This window comes from Alternaria viburni (genome assembly GCF_023758015.1).
Source record: "Alternaria viburni strain BMP 2772 chromosome Unknown scaffold_11, whole genome shotgun sequence".
Lineage (NCBI taxonomy): Eukaryota > Fungi > Ascomycota > Dothideomycetes > Pleosporales > Pleosporaceae > Alternaria > Alternaria viburni.
This window is the reverse complement of record NW_026055780.1, coordinates 533,485-550,284: the sequence shown is the minus strand read 5'-3', so window position 1 is coordinate 550,284 and position 16,800 is coordinate 533,485. Positions and strand designations below refer to the sequence as shown.

At 53.9% G+C, this 16,800-nt stretch overlaps 6 protein-coding genes across 6 annotated transcripts; 2 read left to right on the top strand and 4 right to left on the bottom strand.

The window, feature by feature from the left end:
• Positions 1-358: 358 nt before the first annotated feature.
• J4E79_005837 (uncharacterized protein) lies at positions 359-1,322 on the bottom strand (the record flags this gene model as incomplete). Its single annotated transcript, XM_049354715.1, has 2 exons — positions 359-1,162; positions 1,224-1,322. The coding sequence occupies 2 exons, from the start codon at positions 1,320-1,322 to the stop codon at positions 359-361; spliced, it is 903 nt and encodes a 300-aa protein (XP_049210838.1).
• Positions 1,323-4,866: 3,544 nt separating this feature from the next.
• J4E79_005836 (uncharacterized protein) lies at positions 4,867-6,504 on the top strand (the record flags this gene model as incomplete). The annotated part of the gene is made up of 1 exon (XM_049354714.1): positions 4,867-6,504. The coding sequence occupies one exon, from the start codon at positions 4,867-4,869 to the stop codon at positions 6,502-6,504; it is 1,638 nt and encodes a 545-aa protein (XP_049210837.1).
• Positions 6,505-7,495: 991 nt separating this feature from the next.
• Positions 7,496-8,479, top strand: J4E79_005835 (uncharacterized protein; the record flags this gene model as incomplete). The annotated part of the gene is made up of 1 exon (XM_049354713.1): positions 7,496-8,479. The coding sequence occupies one exon, from the start codon at positions 7,496-7,498 to the stop codon at positions 8,477-8,479; it is 984 nt and encodes a 327-aa protein (XP_049210836.1).
• Positions 8,480-8,673: 194 nt separating this feature from the next.
• J4E79_005834 (uncharacterized protein) lies at positions 8,674-9,571 on the bottom strand (the record flags this gene model as incomplete). Its single annotated transcript, XM_049354712.1, has 3 exons — positions 8,674-9,052; positions 9,098-9,184; positions 9,237-9,571. 3 exons carry the CDS (start codon positions 9,569-9,571, stop codon positions 8,674-8,676), a joined length of 801 nt encoding a protein of 266 aa, XP_049210835.1.
• A 930-nt stretch (positions 9,572-10,501) lies between these two features.
• J4E79_005833 (uncharacterized protein) lies at positions 10,502-11,192 on the bottom strand (the record flags this gene model as incomplete). Its single annotated transcript, XM_049354711.1, has 2 exons — positions 10,502-10,565; positions 10,615-11,192. The coding sequence occupies 2 exons, from the start codon at positions 11,190-11,192 to the stop codon at positions 10,502-10,504; spliced, it is 642 nt and encodes a 213-aa protein (XP_049210834.1).
• Positions 11,193-11,901: 709 nt separating this feature from the next.
• On the bottom strand, positions 11,902-13,660 carry J4E79_005832 (uncharacterized protein; the record flags this gene model as incomplete). Its single annotated transcript, XM_049354710.1, has 3 exons — positions 11,902-12,896; positions 13,040-13,430; positions 13,484-13,660. 3 exons carry the CDS (start codon positions 13,658-13,660, stop codon positions 11,902-11,904), a joined length of 1,563 nt encoding a protein of 520 aa, XP_049210833.1.
• Between the last annotated feature and the right edge of the window lie 3,140 nt (positions 13,661-16,800).

The window sequence follows — 16,800 nt, the reverse complement described above, 5'->3', positions numbered from 1 at the left end:
GCGGTATCGATCAGGTAGTAGATTTCCAAACGCTTCGGGTAAGCTATAAATGTGTATCTCATACTCCGTCTGCTGTGTGCTTTGTGGGTGAAGGAGCGTCGCTGAACAATAGCTAGTTGAGAAAAAGAGTGTGACGTCACTGCTACCAACCCAACTTCCCACGACGCGCTCATGGAGATGCATAGAAACTACTCCAATAAATTTCATAAGGTATATGTATATATTACTACTATTTACATTTCAATGACCAGCATTCTTTTACTACCATCGATATCGTCGTGCTTATACCATACAGCTCCAACCCCATACCCACGACCTCCTACTCAACCAAATATATCTATTCTATTTATGCGCATGCTTAGTTGGCGCCCTGAGCAAGTCCGTTAAGGAAACCCTTGAGACCGCTCTTAGCAATGGCACCAGCACCGCCGCCACCTGCGGCTGCGCCAGCACCTCCAGCACCAGCACCTCCAGCGAGGGCCGCGGCCGCACCACCACCACCGAGAGCGCCAGCACCACCAAGAGCACCAGCACCGGGGAAGCCGAAGAGTTTCTTGGAGCTGGTCTCAACGACGACGTTGTTCTTACCAAGGCCCGCAAGGAATCCAGCAAGACCACCAGCACCAGCACCGCCACCCTTGCCCTTGCCATTGCCGTTTGTAGCCGCCTTCGCTGCCGTTGCCGCATCACCAGCCGTACCACCGAGGACGCTCTTGGGTGTAGTTCCAGCGAGGTTGTTGACGACCTGTCCACCGCTGATGCCACCCTGTGGAGAAACGTTGTTGTTTGCTTGAGCAGCGAGGTTCTGGTACTGAGTTACGGCCTGAGCGTTGGGCGGGTTGATGACCATGACCATGCCCTGTTGGCAATGTTGGGCTTGCGAGCAGTAGATGTACATGGGCTGGTTGTCGACGACGGGGACCATGAACATGGGTGTGTTTCCAGCTTGGCGGTTGTTGTTGCGGTTGCGGCCGTTGCCTTTACCGTTACCGTTAGCGGCAGCGGCAGCTCCAGCGGCATTGCCAGCACCACCAGCGCCGCCAGCGCCACCTGCACCTGGGGAGCCGTTAGGGTTGCCGGGGATGGGCTGGAAGTCGGAAAAGATGGCGTTCGCCTGGGGCTGGCAGGGGCTGTTTGCGTCGGAGGAGGCGACACTGTGGTTCTGTGAGGATAGAGTTAGTATCTGTTGGAGTAGTGGTGAAGTGATGGAAGCAGTTGCGTACCTGGCTGACAAAGTTGAAAGCGACCATGTCACCGGGTTGGGCAACAATAGAGTTAGGCGTAAACTGGAACTTATTGTTGGCAGCGACCGTGACCATCATGGTAGCAGCGGAGGCAGTCAAGCTCTGGGCCAAAGCCGCAATTGCGATGTTCGAGAAAAGCATGATGATTTGGATTAGGCTGAGATGATTTGGATTAAGTCGAAATGTCAGGATGACAATTAAGAGTATTAGTGAATATTAAGAAGGATGCTGTAGAAGATATCGATGGTAGTAGAAAGGTAGTAGAAGATGGGAAATGCGCTGCAGATCTGGTTATTAGAAGATGCGCAGCGTCGAGGGTGACTATATACTCCTCTCTCGCGTGCCTAGGAGTCTCCATCGCTCCGTTACTAACGCTGCCGCAGACATCGGAAAACGGGCGACGGCGCTGATCGAAACAGTTTGCCTGATGTTCGCGACGCTTGAGAAAAGTCTGGTTAAAAAGAGCTATATGAACATGTGGTGTCAGATGTTTCGTGCCGAGTCTCATGCCAAGTGTCAAACATGCGAAAACACTACTAGTGGGTCTCGCAAAGACCTCTTAGATGCGACTGGACGGTTGGTAGAAGTGACAGGATGATTCCTAGATGCGACTGGAGGATTGGCTGTGCGGATTCAAGCAACAGCGTCGTTCTTCATGTTTAACACGTTCCAAATAGCACGGGAACAATATCAGTCAAACGGCGTCGGTTTTCCAAATTATCCGTCAGCGACAGATGAACTGAAGAACTTACACTGTATTGCGCTGACGACATGTCAACTCTTTCATATTGATGCGCACTCCTTACCATCACATGGAAGAGGCCAGACCTTTTGGAACACCCCATCAGTCTACGACCTCGTGACTGCGCTGAGCGCGGACAACGTGATAGAGCTGACTTTCTCAGCTGCTTTGTCTCTCACCCCGTGGTACTGAGAAGGAAATGGAGGGTCCAGAGTAGTATGTATACCATGGACGATGTCTAATAGCATCGATCCAGTGGGAGGATGACATCGCACTGGTGAGCCAAGGCAAAGATTGGAGGTGTACGCGATGTGTGGGCGAGAAGCTTTGGAAATTTCGAAACATGCAGCCTTGCGGCGCCAGAGGCACACTATTTCCAACGGCCTCGACGATCGTGTTCGTGAAACAGAGCTGCGCAAGCGCGTGCTCAAGTGCTGATGGTGCAGTAGCTGTCTGTCTGGTGAGGGAACTCGTCTGGATAAGACGTGTGACGATGCTGACTTTGCGATGCACCGTTCTGTTGGACATGTCAAGCCTTCCAACCTCGAGGCATATAAAACTCGTGTTGCCTTGTCGTGTCTAGTCCTGCGCCTCACTCCTGCCTTTTTTCTGCGCTCCCGAACGGGCTCATGCGCCCCACTAATCGTTGCCGCTGGCTTCCGGTCCAGAACGAAAGCGTTCTGATGAGGTTCTTTTCGAAGGGCAATCGGCCGGTTCGGACGTAAGCAGTCATACTGCCCGCTAAAGACGGCGGCTCTGACCGAACGGCTGCCAATACGATACCGGTAGCCGGGTTCACTCCGAATGGCCTCGGTGCTAGATTCGATAGTCTCGCGAAGGGCAAGCGAGTCTAACGATGTACAGCAGGCGGTAGCGGCGCGACTGGTGAGCTTGCTTGGACGATGATACGTACCTGTGAGTTGTCTTCAGACTTCTCCATACGAAGGGGCGTCGTCCCCACACGCGAATGGAGATCAGCGTTCAAGCATCGCCCTGACAGCGCGCCTTCCGCATCCCACAGCTTCGGGGGCCCAAACGCTAGGTGACGATAACGAGAGCATGTTTCACGCTTTCAAGTCTGGCTTGGCAGGCGTTGCTGCAGGGAGAGTCTAGCGAGATGAGGGAGCGACGCACGGGCTGCGGTGGTTGAGACGGAGCGACAGTTTCAGAGCGAGACAGCAGGGTAGACCCGGGACGAAACGGCAGGCGACAGCGAAGAAGGGGCTGCACGCGCAGTGGCACGAGTCGATTGAAAGACCGCGGAAGCCGACGCGTGTAAAAAAGGTGGAAAAAAGGGACTCGATTGCGAGGCCGCCCCAAGGCACCGAGCATCTCGCTGGATCTGCAGTGGGAGCGTGACAGCAGCCAGGTCCGGGGTCGGCACACGCCAACAAGCATGCTCCTCCCGCACGACATGCATTGCAGATTGCGCGTGGGAGATGCGGACATTTGGAAGCTGACTGCTGACAGACAGGTGAGTGATTTGAGATGGAGTGTGCCGGGCTTGGATCCATTCATGCGCATGCCACGCTGTCCATCGTTGCGGAGAAGAGACGGCCGCACACCAATGCCTTTGCAGAGGAGTCGCTGGAGCTGGTGAACAGGTGGTGGTGGGTATATTTAGAGCGAGTGTGCGTGGCTGAAGGGCTGCGGTGGCCGCGATGGGACTGGCCAGTAGCAGCGCGCAGGCGCATAGCCGCCGTTGGTAACTACTCGGACGCTACGAACGACTGGCCGAGATGGCGTAGATAGACGCTATCGATGCAGTGGATCACGTCTTGCGGTGTGCTCGTGGGCTTGGGGCTCGAGCAATGAGAGACGCTGTTTCGGTGGTTCTGTTTGCCAGTCGCTCTTGCCCTTGCTGGGTGCGCCGCGAGGAAGGTACGGTCGTGGCGTCGGGCAGGAGCGCTCAGGGCCCTCGCCCGGTGCGGCAGGAGCGAGCATCCCGCAAATGACGCCCAGCGCCTGAAACCCGCGAGCGCAGCGAACGCTTTGTGTACAGTAGCAGCACTCAACTTCGCGCAATGCACCGTCACGGCATCAAAGCGAGGTGCTCCAGCTCGCACACGAGGGCCTTCGCACGCAGGAACGGCCCAAGCGCAGTCATTACGCATCAGGCCCAGCGTTTCAAGCGTGCGTCCAGCGCGGCCAGGGGGCCTGCCAGCGCTAGGCTCGATGCAGGGTCGCTGTCGCTGCCACAGGTCCCCCGTCACTTATAGCGCTCGCATTCGTCCATGGCTCGCTGCTCCTCCGCTGCTCGTCACTTTTCTCTCCTGGCCCCTCCATCTCGCCCTTTCCTCTCTACCTCTCTCCCTTCGCTCTCTTCGACAACAAGTGCCGCTTCTGCATCTTCTACCTGCTCCCCCAGTTGGACCAGCTTACCCCCCGCCTAATCTGAGATTGTGCGAGCGCGCCAGTCCCGTCGCTCCCCCGAGAGAAGAAGAGCTCGCCAGCCGACGCATCAACCACCAGCTTGTCTGCCCGTGATCCCGTCGCTGCCTGTTCGTCTATTCCCCTTCATAAATATCTTCGCTGCTGCCAGACCGCGCCTGCTGCCGTCACCACTCGATCCTTCTGACCGCACATCAAACGACACGGCGCCCGAAGAACTTGTTAATAGCTCCAACTACATTGCCCATCGGCCGGTTTTCGATATCAACTCTACCTTACAATCCCGATCTGTACGATCCTTAATCCCATAATCGCCAGCCAATTCGCACCCTGCCTCACAGCAGACGTCTCGTCGGTGCACGCTCGGTTTCCGTCTTGCCAACACTCCCTCTTCCGGCCTTCTTCGATTCTGTATCTTTCCCCGTGTGCGCCTAGCATACTCCTTGTTGCACCTTACTCTTTGTTCGCAACTCTTCTTAGACCACCACAATGAGCATGGACGCTGGCGGTCTTGCTCAGATGACCTACAACAACTTCCAATCCCAGGGTGGCTTTGGCGGTCCCACCTCAAGCTTTGCCTCTCGCGGTAAGGGCGCTCAGCTTAAGCGTCTCAGCGTTGCCTCGCCGCCCAAGGTTGCCTCCATCGCGGAGGACTCGGTTGCGACTCCTCGCACCAGCCGCTCCCACCTCCTGGCTGGCCTCCGCACTGCGCCCAAGACTCCCACGTCTGCGCAGCCCCCTGCTTCGGCTCCCTACTCGCAGCGCCAGCACAACATTGGTACCAACAACGCCAACAACTCCAGGCAGTTCAACCGAACCAACCAGGGTGGTCCCCAGACTGCCATCGGCTCTGGCTTCAGCGGTGTCAACCAGTACCAGCAGCAACAGCAGCAGCCCGACTTCTACAACCAGGTCCTGGCCCCTCCCCAATTCGAGTTCGATGACGGCGAGATGGACCCCAACGTTGCGGCTCAGCTCCTGGCTACCGAGCTCTACCTCGCCCAGAGGCAGCAGCAGCTCCAGCAGCAACTCCTTGCTCTGACGACCCAGCAGTTCGGCAACATGAACATGAGCGGTGGACAGCAGTACCCCAACACGCCATACACCCCTCAGATGAACGCCTACGGTCAGCAGTTTGGAAACACCGCTGCCATCCAGGAGACCAACCAGCCTGGTGTCTACCTTGTCTTCAACCAGATGACTGGCCAGTACCAGTACGTCGTTGACCCGAGCTACCAGCAGGACAACGGCGACATGCAGGCTCAGAATGGCATGTCGGGTCTGTCGCACTCTCCGCCGCCGCCAACTCCCCGCTTCGCGACTTCGCCGCCCAAGGTTGATACCCCAGTGCTCCACGTCTCTCCTCCCAACGAGAGCAACCCCAGCCCTTGGGGTTCGCGCAGCACTTCGCCGCCGAAGAAGTCCAACACCCCACCCCAGGATGTGGTCCCGCTCCCACCGCCATCTGCCAACGCTTTCCGTCGCGGCCACAAGAAGAACCTGTCTTCTCTTGCTGTTGATGGCAAGGCCGAGGAGGGTCCTCGCTCTGCCTTCACCCGCCCGGTCGGCTTCCCTGCCACCCCGATGACTGGCACATTCGGCCCTGGTCAAGCACGCGCTGGAGAGCACCCAGTGCGTCAGCCTCGCAACCCTCCTTCCATCGAGGAACTCAAGGAGCGTCCCACTACCAAGCATGAGGGCAGCAAGAACTTTGCTACTCGTCAACGCCGCCAGGCCGTGGGCAACCTTGTGCGAGCTGGAATCGGCCGCCGCGCTCACCGTACCGGCAGCGGAAGCGCCTCGCCAGACAGCGACCACTTCCCTTCGTCCGACAACGACTCCGACAGTGTTCGCAGCGGAGGAAGTGGCAGCCTCTCGGGCAGGCCCAGCATCGGCAGCCTCCGCGCTGTTGCCAACGGCGCCATTGGCTCAGAGCGCAAGGCGTCCAAGGAGCGGTCTCGCGACAACTCCATCAACCGCTCCTACACCGCCAACAGTGTCAGCAGCGATGACGGTGCTTCCGTTGGAGGCGGCCTGGTCGACATCCGTCCCGAGGAGATTGGCCAACGCCGCATGCCCAAGCTTGTTCTTACCAGCGCTGAGAAGCGCAAGAGCACCGTGTTCTAAGCTATCAACCACGGATTGGAAAGAAAAACTGGGAGTTTCTTCCCCTGTGCATATTACTGTGGCGCTCTCCGGACGCCTCTTGTTACGGCCCATTACGAACCTTTCCTTGTTTGTTAGTTCATTTGTTTGCTGCACTTGACCAAGGTCACTTTTGCCATCTTTCGAATATCACGATTACCATTCGTCTCTTGCCCATTGGGAAGATCTCCTTTTCCACCCCTTCTTCTTGTTTCCCCAGACTCTTATGCGAACTGCTTTTAATGAGCATGGCGGGAACGCTCTACGGTTTTTGGCCCGGCGATTTGGGCGGGCGACTTGGGATATGCTTTATGGACGTGAGCTCAATGGCCTGTGGCTGGAGCTCACTGCCTTCTTGGGGCTTCAGTTCTGTGTTACCATTGTTTGTTGGAAGATATTGTGCTTTTGACCAAATCCATTCGCTACCGCCGCAACAAGGCGATGCACAAGGAAGAGTGGATCATGTAGGATGAGATACCTAAATGCAATCACACTCGCTTTCAAAACGCACGCTATGCAATTGTGAGATGACGCCTGGGATTTGACTCAAGGGCTACTTTCCCCAGAAAGTCAGGCACTGGCTAGCAGCAACCCTTGTATGTCCGTGACACAGCTCGCAATCTCACGAAATGAATGCAAATCCGGAGAAGTAATCTCCACCTGTTCTCAACGGCGACTCGGTCAAGGTAAAAGCTAATTTCGGTACTGTAGTGTGGCCATGGCCGTTGCACGGTGATCGACAAGATGCTCGCGTGGTGTTGAAGCTAAAGAATCGATAAGCGTGACAGGGCTGAAGGCTGGTGTCGCATCGCGGGGCAACTGCGAAGCTTCAAATGTCAACACCAAAACATCTACACTCGACACCACACATCCCGAAATTACTCACGCGCTGCATATTCAATACGTCACCTCTGATCCATACACAACCAACAACTCGCAGCAAGCCACGCCCATCAATACAAACCGCATCGCAATGGCCGAGCCGCCTGTCGTCCCTCCAATCGAACCCCCACCACCGCCCGAAACGTCGCGTCCCCTCCACACGCTCCCCGCGCCTTTCTCTCAGGATGCGCTCGAAATTATAACACAAGGCGCTGAGGCCCTTGTATACAAGACCACTTTCCTCACCCCCCATACGCCCGTCGTCGTCAAATACCGGCCACCAAAGCCATACAGACATCCCACCCTAGACAAGCGCCTTACAAAGCAGAGGTTACTAGCCGAGGCACGAAGTCTTATAAGAGTCAAGCGGGATGGCGTTAATGTACCGGGGGTGATTGGCGCGGACTGGGATGCGGGATGGTTGGTGCTGGAGTATGTGGATGGCAGGACTGTTAGGAAAGTGTTGGACGGGTGGGCACATCAAGTCACGCAGAGAGAAAAAGAGAAGAAAGACTCGGAGACTGGAGGGGGAGATGCAGCTGCGAGTGGCAATGCAGAAGCACAGGAAGGACAAGAAGAGATACTAGACCTAATGCGAAGAGTCGGACGGGAAGTAGGCAAGCTGCACGAACTGGGAGTATGTCACGGAGATCTCACAACAAGCAACATCATGTTACGAACACCAAAGTCGCCAGACACTCCAGCACAACAACCACAACGACGAATACCACGCGGAAAACAGACAACGAGCACGCTCCGGGAAGCAGCCATGAACGGCGAAGAACCCCCAGACCTTCCTCCTGCAGACCCTCCGCAAGAGTCCAACACCAACTCGCTAGCTGGCGACATCTTCCTCATCGACTTCGGTCTCACGACTGCTAGCATACAAGACGAGGACAAGGCTGTTGATCTGTACGTACTTGAAAGAGCGTTCTCGGCAACACATCCCGCCGCGGAACCGCTGTTCCAGGAAGTGCTCAAGGCGTATGGGGAGTGTGGGAAGGGGGCTAGGGGTGTCCTAAAGAGGTTAGAAGGGGTTAGATTGAGGGGGAGGAAGAGGAGTATGCTGGGTTGATGAGATTCTTATTATGGCTACTTTGTATTATGAGGCTTCCGAAGTTATGATATGGTGAGGTGTGCTGCCCTTCGGGTACTTTTATATCCTCAAACCTAGTTCTCTACGATGATGTTTGTGGCTACATTGGTTTAGGGATGGTGTCTTCTATCTTCGCGGTCGAGCTGACGACCTCCACGCTCCCTCATGCCTTCTCAGAAACCCTTTACTAGTACACCTGACGCACCACCGCCCTTGCGCTTTGGAGGCTTCCCTCCTTCATCGCCACCTTGACCGCCCTTGGACGTACCACCCGTATCCTTCCTGCCCACATGACCTGCGTTCACGGTCCTCTTGTACTTCCGCTCGTCATCTTCATGTACCCTGGTACAAGTTGGGACGGAACATTTGCCAGCCTTGTAGTTGGCACACTTCGCACGCTGGCACTTGCTACGATTCTTCAGGCAGCTCTGACATGGCTCCCCAGAGTCACACCGCATGCCGTTCCGGAAGCAGAAAATGCACACGATGACACGCTCCTTGGCTACCTTGACTCGCTTGGCGGCGGGTGCTGGCTGGCTTTCACTCTCGGATCTGTACATGTCAGTGGAGCTCGATCACGTGTTCAGGTGGACTTACTGCATCTCATCCAAGCTTCGCTTGGGACATTCAGGGAAGCCAGGCTCGGAGCCGTCCTGCGTAGATATGGTGGTCTCTTGAGTAGCACTGATGGTAATGTATTAGCCTCGGCCTCTCAAAGATTCATGGAAGGACCTACCCGCGATCGTACAATTCGCTCTTCACTTTGTACATCTTCGCTGCAAAAGCCAGTTCCTGACACTCGCGCTCCGACTCGTCTAGACATTCGCGCTGCTGCCGAATGGTCTCCTCCAACTCTTCCAGCCGCTTCTCCATCTGCGTCAGGTATTCATCCTTGCCGACGCTTTCTGCCTTATCTTTGACCAAATCGAACATCAGCTCCACGAGTGACGTCTGAGTCGCCTTGAGCTCATTGATCCGCGAGCTACGGTCGATGGGTGAGTCGCTGTCGCCAGTCGCGTCGGCGCGAGCGGTGACGTCGTCTGTCTGGGTGGAACTGTTGTTGACGGGCATCTTGTATGATATTGATTGGACGCGTAGGTAGTGAAGTGACAAAGAAAGGAAGTGTCTCATTCGACGGAGGTGTTTGAGCGGTAGTATCTGATTCAATGGTTGCCTAGAGATCTCTTGCTTTCGTCACTAGCGGCTTCTCACCTTCACTTTCTCCACTTATTGGTCACACAAACAGTGCGTCTACGCCGCCAGACTGACGACCAGGCGATGAAAAAACAGCTCACGTGCTCGCTAACTAGCGTCCTCTCGTCGCACATATATACTCGACTTCCCGCCCAATTCCTCTTCTTCTTCTTTAGGCGCAGCTGTTACGTCGCCTTCGGGTGCGGCGAGGTCCCAGCAAGAACTTCAACCAGCAAGGCTCCAAGTTGAGATTATAACAGGCCAGTCTAGCAGCCCTGGAGGTCTGTTATTGGAGCGGCGCTTGCAAGCACTGCATCTTCTCTTGTCCTTGACTCTCGTTCGTTGAACATACCTACCTCGGTGGGTATCGTTCGCTCAGAGTACATACCCATTCTATGGGATGATACTCGCATCTGCATGGGATTTACATCACGCTCGCAGCTCCGGCTGCCCGTGAGTAACACGCGAGGTCGGCCATTCGAGGCTCTAGTTGCCTCATGGTCGTAATCGTGCGAGTGTCAGGTCGCAACCTTTGGTGTGAATCTGGTGAACCGGGTGTCTCGCGCCCAACACTTTCTTTTCATTGATCTCCAGGCCTTGTTGCATGGAATTGAGGAAGAGTTCTCGTTCAACAAGTGAGATATTAGCATAAGTCTGGGGTCCACATGGCTGCAACACCGCAGGATTCAAGATACTATGGAGCGGTGGGGAGGTACTCAGTACTATTGACGTGACTATCTATCTATCCTACACATCCATGTATACACCACGCAGTATCCTACCACCCTCCTCGAGCGTCTCCCGTATCTACGCATCCATCTTCTCCACCACATCCGCCTCCACCTCGACAGCAGCCTTGACGGTAGACCTACTATCACGAATGTTAGTTGAAGACGACAATATGATATATGTTGACATACCTTGTATCATCGCGGTGACGTCGTCGCCTGGGTCTCTTGTGAGCCCGCTTCACGTCCTCCACCGCAGCAGCCATCTCTTGTGGCTTCGGCCTGCCAAGGACCAAGTCCCCATGGACCTTGGCCTGAGAACTCTCTTCTGTCTTGGATGCGCTCTTGTCCGCATCTGGACCCTCCTCAAACGGCGACGGCAAGTCCTCGCGCTTGCGCTTCTTCTCTTTCTCAGCAGACTTGAAACGAGCGACTTCTCGCTCGCTCTCCGCCAGGCGCCGGGCGAGATCGCTGTTGTGAGCTTTCAGCTCGTCGTTCTCCGTCCCCACGAGCTCGAGCTGCGTCCTCAGCCTCTTGTTCTGACCATCCAGTCTGGTCACTTTGCTGTCGGCGCCATGGTAGGCTTCGATGAGCTTCTCTTGCTCATGTCGAGAATTTTCAGCCTGATCAAGAAGCTCTTCGTACTGGTCATCCAGCTTGAAGATCTCGGAGTTCTGTCTGTCCACGGCGCGCTTGCTCGCGTAGACGAGCCTGTCGCTCTCGTCTTGGAGGAGGGGATCGCGCGAAGGCAGGCGCGAACGAGGTGCCATGTTGTCTTGGGAGCTGCAATTGGCGGTGACAGCTTTGGGGGTGGCTTGTTGATGTACTGACTGATTGGACGGCGGCAGTGGGCACGATTGTGAGGATGTGATCGGGAAGACGCAGGTAACGGGCGAACGAAAAGCTTTGTGATGTCGAGATTGTTCGTGCTGATAGTTTCGAATTGAAAAGGTGTGGGATATCGTCGCGAGAAAAAAAAAGGGTCCAGCAAAGTTTCGCGTCCTTGCGCGTTTGCGGGCGCTCACTGAGCGGCTGCACACCGCTTCTGAAGACCATCTGATGTTGTCACCGCGCCGAAGCTGCTGCGGTTCCTTAGTATGAGCTATTGGAAGATGTATAGTACCCTTTAGACAGCCTCCAGCACGATACAGGCCGATAATATCTTGGTCGGAGGGATGTCACGTGAAGCCACTTTCACTTCTTTGTACTGACGTCCTTGTCACTTTAGCAACCACCATTCAACCGTCGTTCATGACGCCAATTGAACTTCTTTTTGACTGATTACCTCCAGTCAACTGGAGATAATCGCTAACGTGTGTCTATCGGCAGTGATACCACCGAGACAAAAGATAAGAAGTGAGCACGGAAGCAGAGGCTTTTTTATCACAGCAGCGCCAGAAGAGAGAGAAATAGATCATATGAACAGCATGAATTGTTTGACTGTGGCTACCATGTGCCAGATGTGCAAAATTGAATCCTCTACAAATCATTCCGCGGTGGGCCGTTGAGCTTGAAGTAGCCCGGTTGGAGAATCTCAAACACACCGGTAGGATCATATTTCTTGGAAATGGCCTGCAATCTGGCCTTATTCGCGGGACCGTATCCAGCAACAGGATCCTGCCACGGACTGGCGTAGTTCATGTACAGATATTCGTTCGCCTTGCCCTTCGCCTTGGCTGCCGCCACACAGCGGTCCTTGATGCGTGCGTGGAACTTGTTCATTTTGTCATCGTCCGCGCTGTTGGCCCAACTCATCGAGACAAGAGCTAGCATGAGAGGGCCGTCCTTAGGGTCGAGCCCAAGCGCATTACCTCCATTGGTGGCACTTTTCTCAATGATAGGATCGGTTAGCACCTGGAGCGAAACAGCTCCAAGAAGACCGGGTACGTCGAGGATACTGTCAAGCTCCTCATAGAAGGTGTCTTTAGCCAGAGTGGCCATTTCCAGGTCAAGCTTAGTCGTCCAGGTCCAGAAAGCCTGTCGAGAAGCTGCACCTGGGGCCGCTAGGTTCGCGGTAAGGTTTGCGAGGCTATTGATACCAGCTTTGTCCGAGATCGCTCCCTTGATGCTATTGTACTCGGCAAGGACTGGTGCGTCAGTGATAGGGTCTGAGTATTCCAGCTCGACCTGAGCGATCTCCCCGACTTCAGCTCCATAACCGAACGACAAGATCTGATGTGCCTTTCCGTCGTTCTTTCCGTTCATGCCGAGATTGTAGTACGCCTTGATGAGAGTCTCGGATTGGTTTCCGTAATATGCTCGCATACCACCCCACATGGTTGGCGCTCTGGGGATAGCATTGACGTTGAACTTGGTGACAATACCGAAGTTGTTGCCACCCCCTCGGAGAGCCCAGTAGAGGTCTGGAAACGAGTCCTTGCTGACGTTGATGATAAGTCCAGAAGCGGTGACCAGCTCATACGAGATGACGTTGTCGCATGCCAAGCCGTATTCGCTTGAGAAGTATGAGATGCCTGAAGATTGGTTCAGCGCATGTTAATCGGTAGTGTTGTGACATCTTGGTTCTTACCTCCGCCTAGAGTTAGCCCACCCACACCGACACTAGCAACCTAAGCAATCATCAGTGACACGCCTCTCTATTCTCACAGAGTCCTACTTACTCGACCACCGATGATGGCAACTTCATCTTTCTCAAGCTTTGTGTACACGTCGTACCATGTTTGGCCAGGCTCGAACGTAGCGCTCTTCTTGTCAGAAGATGATGTTGTCTTGTTCATCTTCTCGAAACTGATCGTGATACCACCCTCAATGTTCGACCCGCCGGGTACTGCTGAGTGGCCTCCACTCTTAGCGGCGAAAGGGCATTGTGTAAGACGTGAGAGAAGGATGGAAGTTGAGACATCTAAGGCTTTCTCGGGTTTGAAGACACATTGTGGAGAGATGTCTCTTTGTTGGCCGGCCCAGTAATCGCCGATGAACGCATCGTATGCGGCTTCAGACCGTGTCTCGACTTGATTGTCACCAAAGATCAACTTCAACGAGTTACACTGACGACATGTTAGTATTTCCGAATTTTGCATGCTCGTTAATCAGTACTTACGACGATAGAACAGCCATCCAATAAAGATCTCTCTGCTAAAGGTGCAAGCTCAGGTAAAGCAGAGACTTTAACACCATTTTTGAGCAATGCCTCAGTTACATTGAAGTCTGCGGGTTCGAAAGTAGCTTGGGATACAACGCCTGCCACCAAGGCAGCAGATGAGACGGCGTACTTCATCCTTTCGATCGGAAAAGCAGGGTCAATCTACAAACAGGTTTTACCAAAAGAATTGCCCGAATGTGAGACGAAATTGCTGGGCGCAGGAAGAACGCTGTGTATTTACAGTAAGGAATCTATAATGACGGTGGTTGCGACCCAGTACTAGGGAACGAGATCCTTTTATCACTCCAACCTTAGGTGCGAATGCTCGGTGATACCAATTTGCCGGGCGCAGCGGGGGATGTTGTGGCCCGACATCGACGGGCTTATTGGCGTTTTTATCCTTGTATATGCCTTCAGTCTTAGAAAGGGTAAGCTGGCATGCAGTGCACATGTGTACATCGAAGACCTCGGGATGAGTCAGCTGAACCCCTGTCTGTTTCTAGTCCACTGAAGATCTCAACATGCAGGTTTAGATGAACTAAACACCATCTCTTAGATATTCCCATGGGAGTGCTTTTCTATGCGTCCGTAGTTTGGGACGCTTATCAATCGGGTCCAAAAGTCTGGCGGTCATGGTCTTCGTTCCTGCTTGAGTAAAATCTGCGATGTACGGACTGCGTGTGAGACATATACTGACTTCGTACATCGCGCTTCTGTGTCTGACCTTAAATGACGAAGAGGCGGTATTACCGAGATCCATGCCAACGCTCACGTTACATGCATATAGTTCTCTTCCCCCGGTCTGCATGACCCCACTGCACACGGCAGCATCCTTCGCATCATGACACCCGTTCAAAAGACGCCCGCAGGTGAAGATGAGTTTGTGGAGAGTCATGTCTGCTCGGACCGGTGAATGTGCAAATGACTCAGTATTGAGAAGAACTTGGGTATACATGTTTGGCGACGACAGTCGTGGGAAGACGCGTATGCTTGTGCTGATGGAAGAGGTGGCTAAATAATATGTGGGCTGCTAGCTCGTGAAGTTGGGCGGGTGTCTCCGCCAATGCCACCGCCGCCTAGATAAGCCCTAGCCCGTGCGGCACAACCCCTTGTTTTACCTAGCGGCACTAACGTTCCTGCATCCGCCAGAACATCCGAAGTGGCGTTTAAGCTTCGCCGCTCTCATAGCACGATGCGAGACGCATTGCAGCATGACTCACATCACCCCGTTACATATTGTTGGGATGCCAGAACGCCGCCCGTTCAGAACCATCATCTAGCTTGACTTGGAACGCTCTACATATACGAACAAGACTAAGTTTTCGCTCGCGACGGCCGGGGCCGAAGCTCTTGGACGGCTGCTATGTCCACACCTAGATATCGCCACCGTAGGATTCAATTCTAGATTGACCATCTGCTAACCGAGCCTCAAGGATTTGGCCCCAACCCGAGAGGAATCAACCTAATTCGCGTCCCACGCCGGGCCGTGTCCGACCCCTGTTGCGCCTCATCCAGTGAGGGCACCACGGATGTACTGTGCCGCACTGTATGGGGACCTGCTTTTCCAGATTTATGCTGCGGCTGGCCGCTCTTTGAGAATACGATTATTGATCACCTTGTGGATTGATATGTGCTGTTTAGGCAGAAAGAGAAAAGGACGATGTTTACTGTTGTGACTACATTCTTCTACCCTCATTGCGCATTCCCTTCTACACACCTGAGGCCAGTCAGCGGCCGATCCAGTCCGATGTGAGACACCGAGCCATGTCTGCCCAGTACAAAGAGATCATCTCAGAGGCCGAGTTCTTTCGGGCCTCTTACGCCATGGTGGTTTTACCTTCAGCCATCATGCTCGTACGTATAGGCGTGCAGGTGTGGAGACGCAAAGCTATGGAGTTGCAAGACTATCTCATATACCTGGCTTTTGCATTGTTCCTCGCCTTGTCGATATGCTACCTTGTTAATATTTCTACGATCTTCGACATTTCAAAGGTTCTGGTAGGATCACTTGAACCTTGGCCAACGTTCCAGTCCGACTTCGTCCTCAACGTTCGGATCGTGTTCGTTACCACTGTGCTGTTTTGGTTAACGCTATGGTCGGTCAAGCTGTCTCTGTTGGCACTGTACAAAAAATTACTAGAGGGCCTTCCGCGTGTATGGACAAGACTTTGGTGGGCAGTATTCACGTTTTGTATCGTTGTAAGTCTATGTTATCGCATGCTCTTTAACCACACTAAAATCTCCGATGTAGTCTGTTCTCGGCTGTATCGCTTCTTATCTTACTTCTTGTACCGATTTTACCGCCTTGATAGTCAGAGGAGACTGCCCAAATACCCCCCGAAACATACATGCCCAGCTTGTTAGCCTGTACATGTCCTACGCTGTTGATATCCTATCAGACCTCATGAGTATGTGATAGGTCCTTCCTACTAAAAATGTTGGTATTAATGCTGCCAGTCATGTTTCTACCAATCCGACTTGTCTGGAACCTTCAAATGGTACGCGCGCAGAAGATCGCTATCATCGCACTCTTCGCATCTGGCTTCGTTTGCATCACCTTCGCCACTCTACGCGTTATACAGGTCGGCAGAAAGTCCGGAGAAAGCACAGCGCCCAGTCCGACCTGGCTAGCGTTCTGGACGCTCATCGAGTCATCTGTAGCTATCTGTATTGGTTGCTGCCCTGCGTTTGCTGTGTTCTTTCGCCGTGCCCACACGTCTAGCATATCATACGATACGAACGGATACGTTCGGCACAGCCCGAGTGGATCTGAAGCAGACCAGAATAACGCAGGCAGGATCAAGATGGATGCCGTTACCACTGGCAGTAGCAGGGATAGGAATACTAGGCGGGATACGCAATGGAATGTTACACGGAGCAGCGAAGAAGATTTCGCGGCAGACAACAAGACAAGCCTAGATTGGTTACCACCAAGGAGGGAATTCGATAGCCCCTCAGAGACGGACACTCTACCACCGAGAAATCCCAGAGCATCGACCAATATGAGCCCAACATGAAGCTATCTCGTCGTTCTATCCTGGTACGAAGGCACTGAGAGATCTCACTGAGATCATTGTAAGCCTGCAGCCCGGCATTCATTTTGTTGCTAGTACATACATCACGCCTACCTAAACCCTTCTGGCCAGGCAATGAAGATCATTTTGCATATCCCACCATTTCACTCCGATTCTCGATTTCGCGCAGATCACAGCCGTGACATCGCCTACTTTCGCCACCCTTCAGATATTCCTGCAGCTTCAAAGCTAATCCCAGAT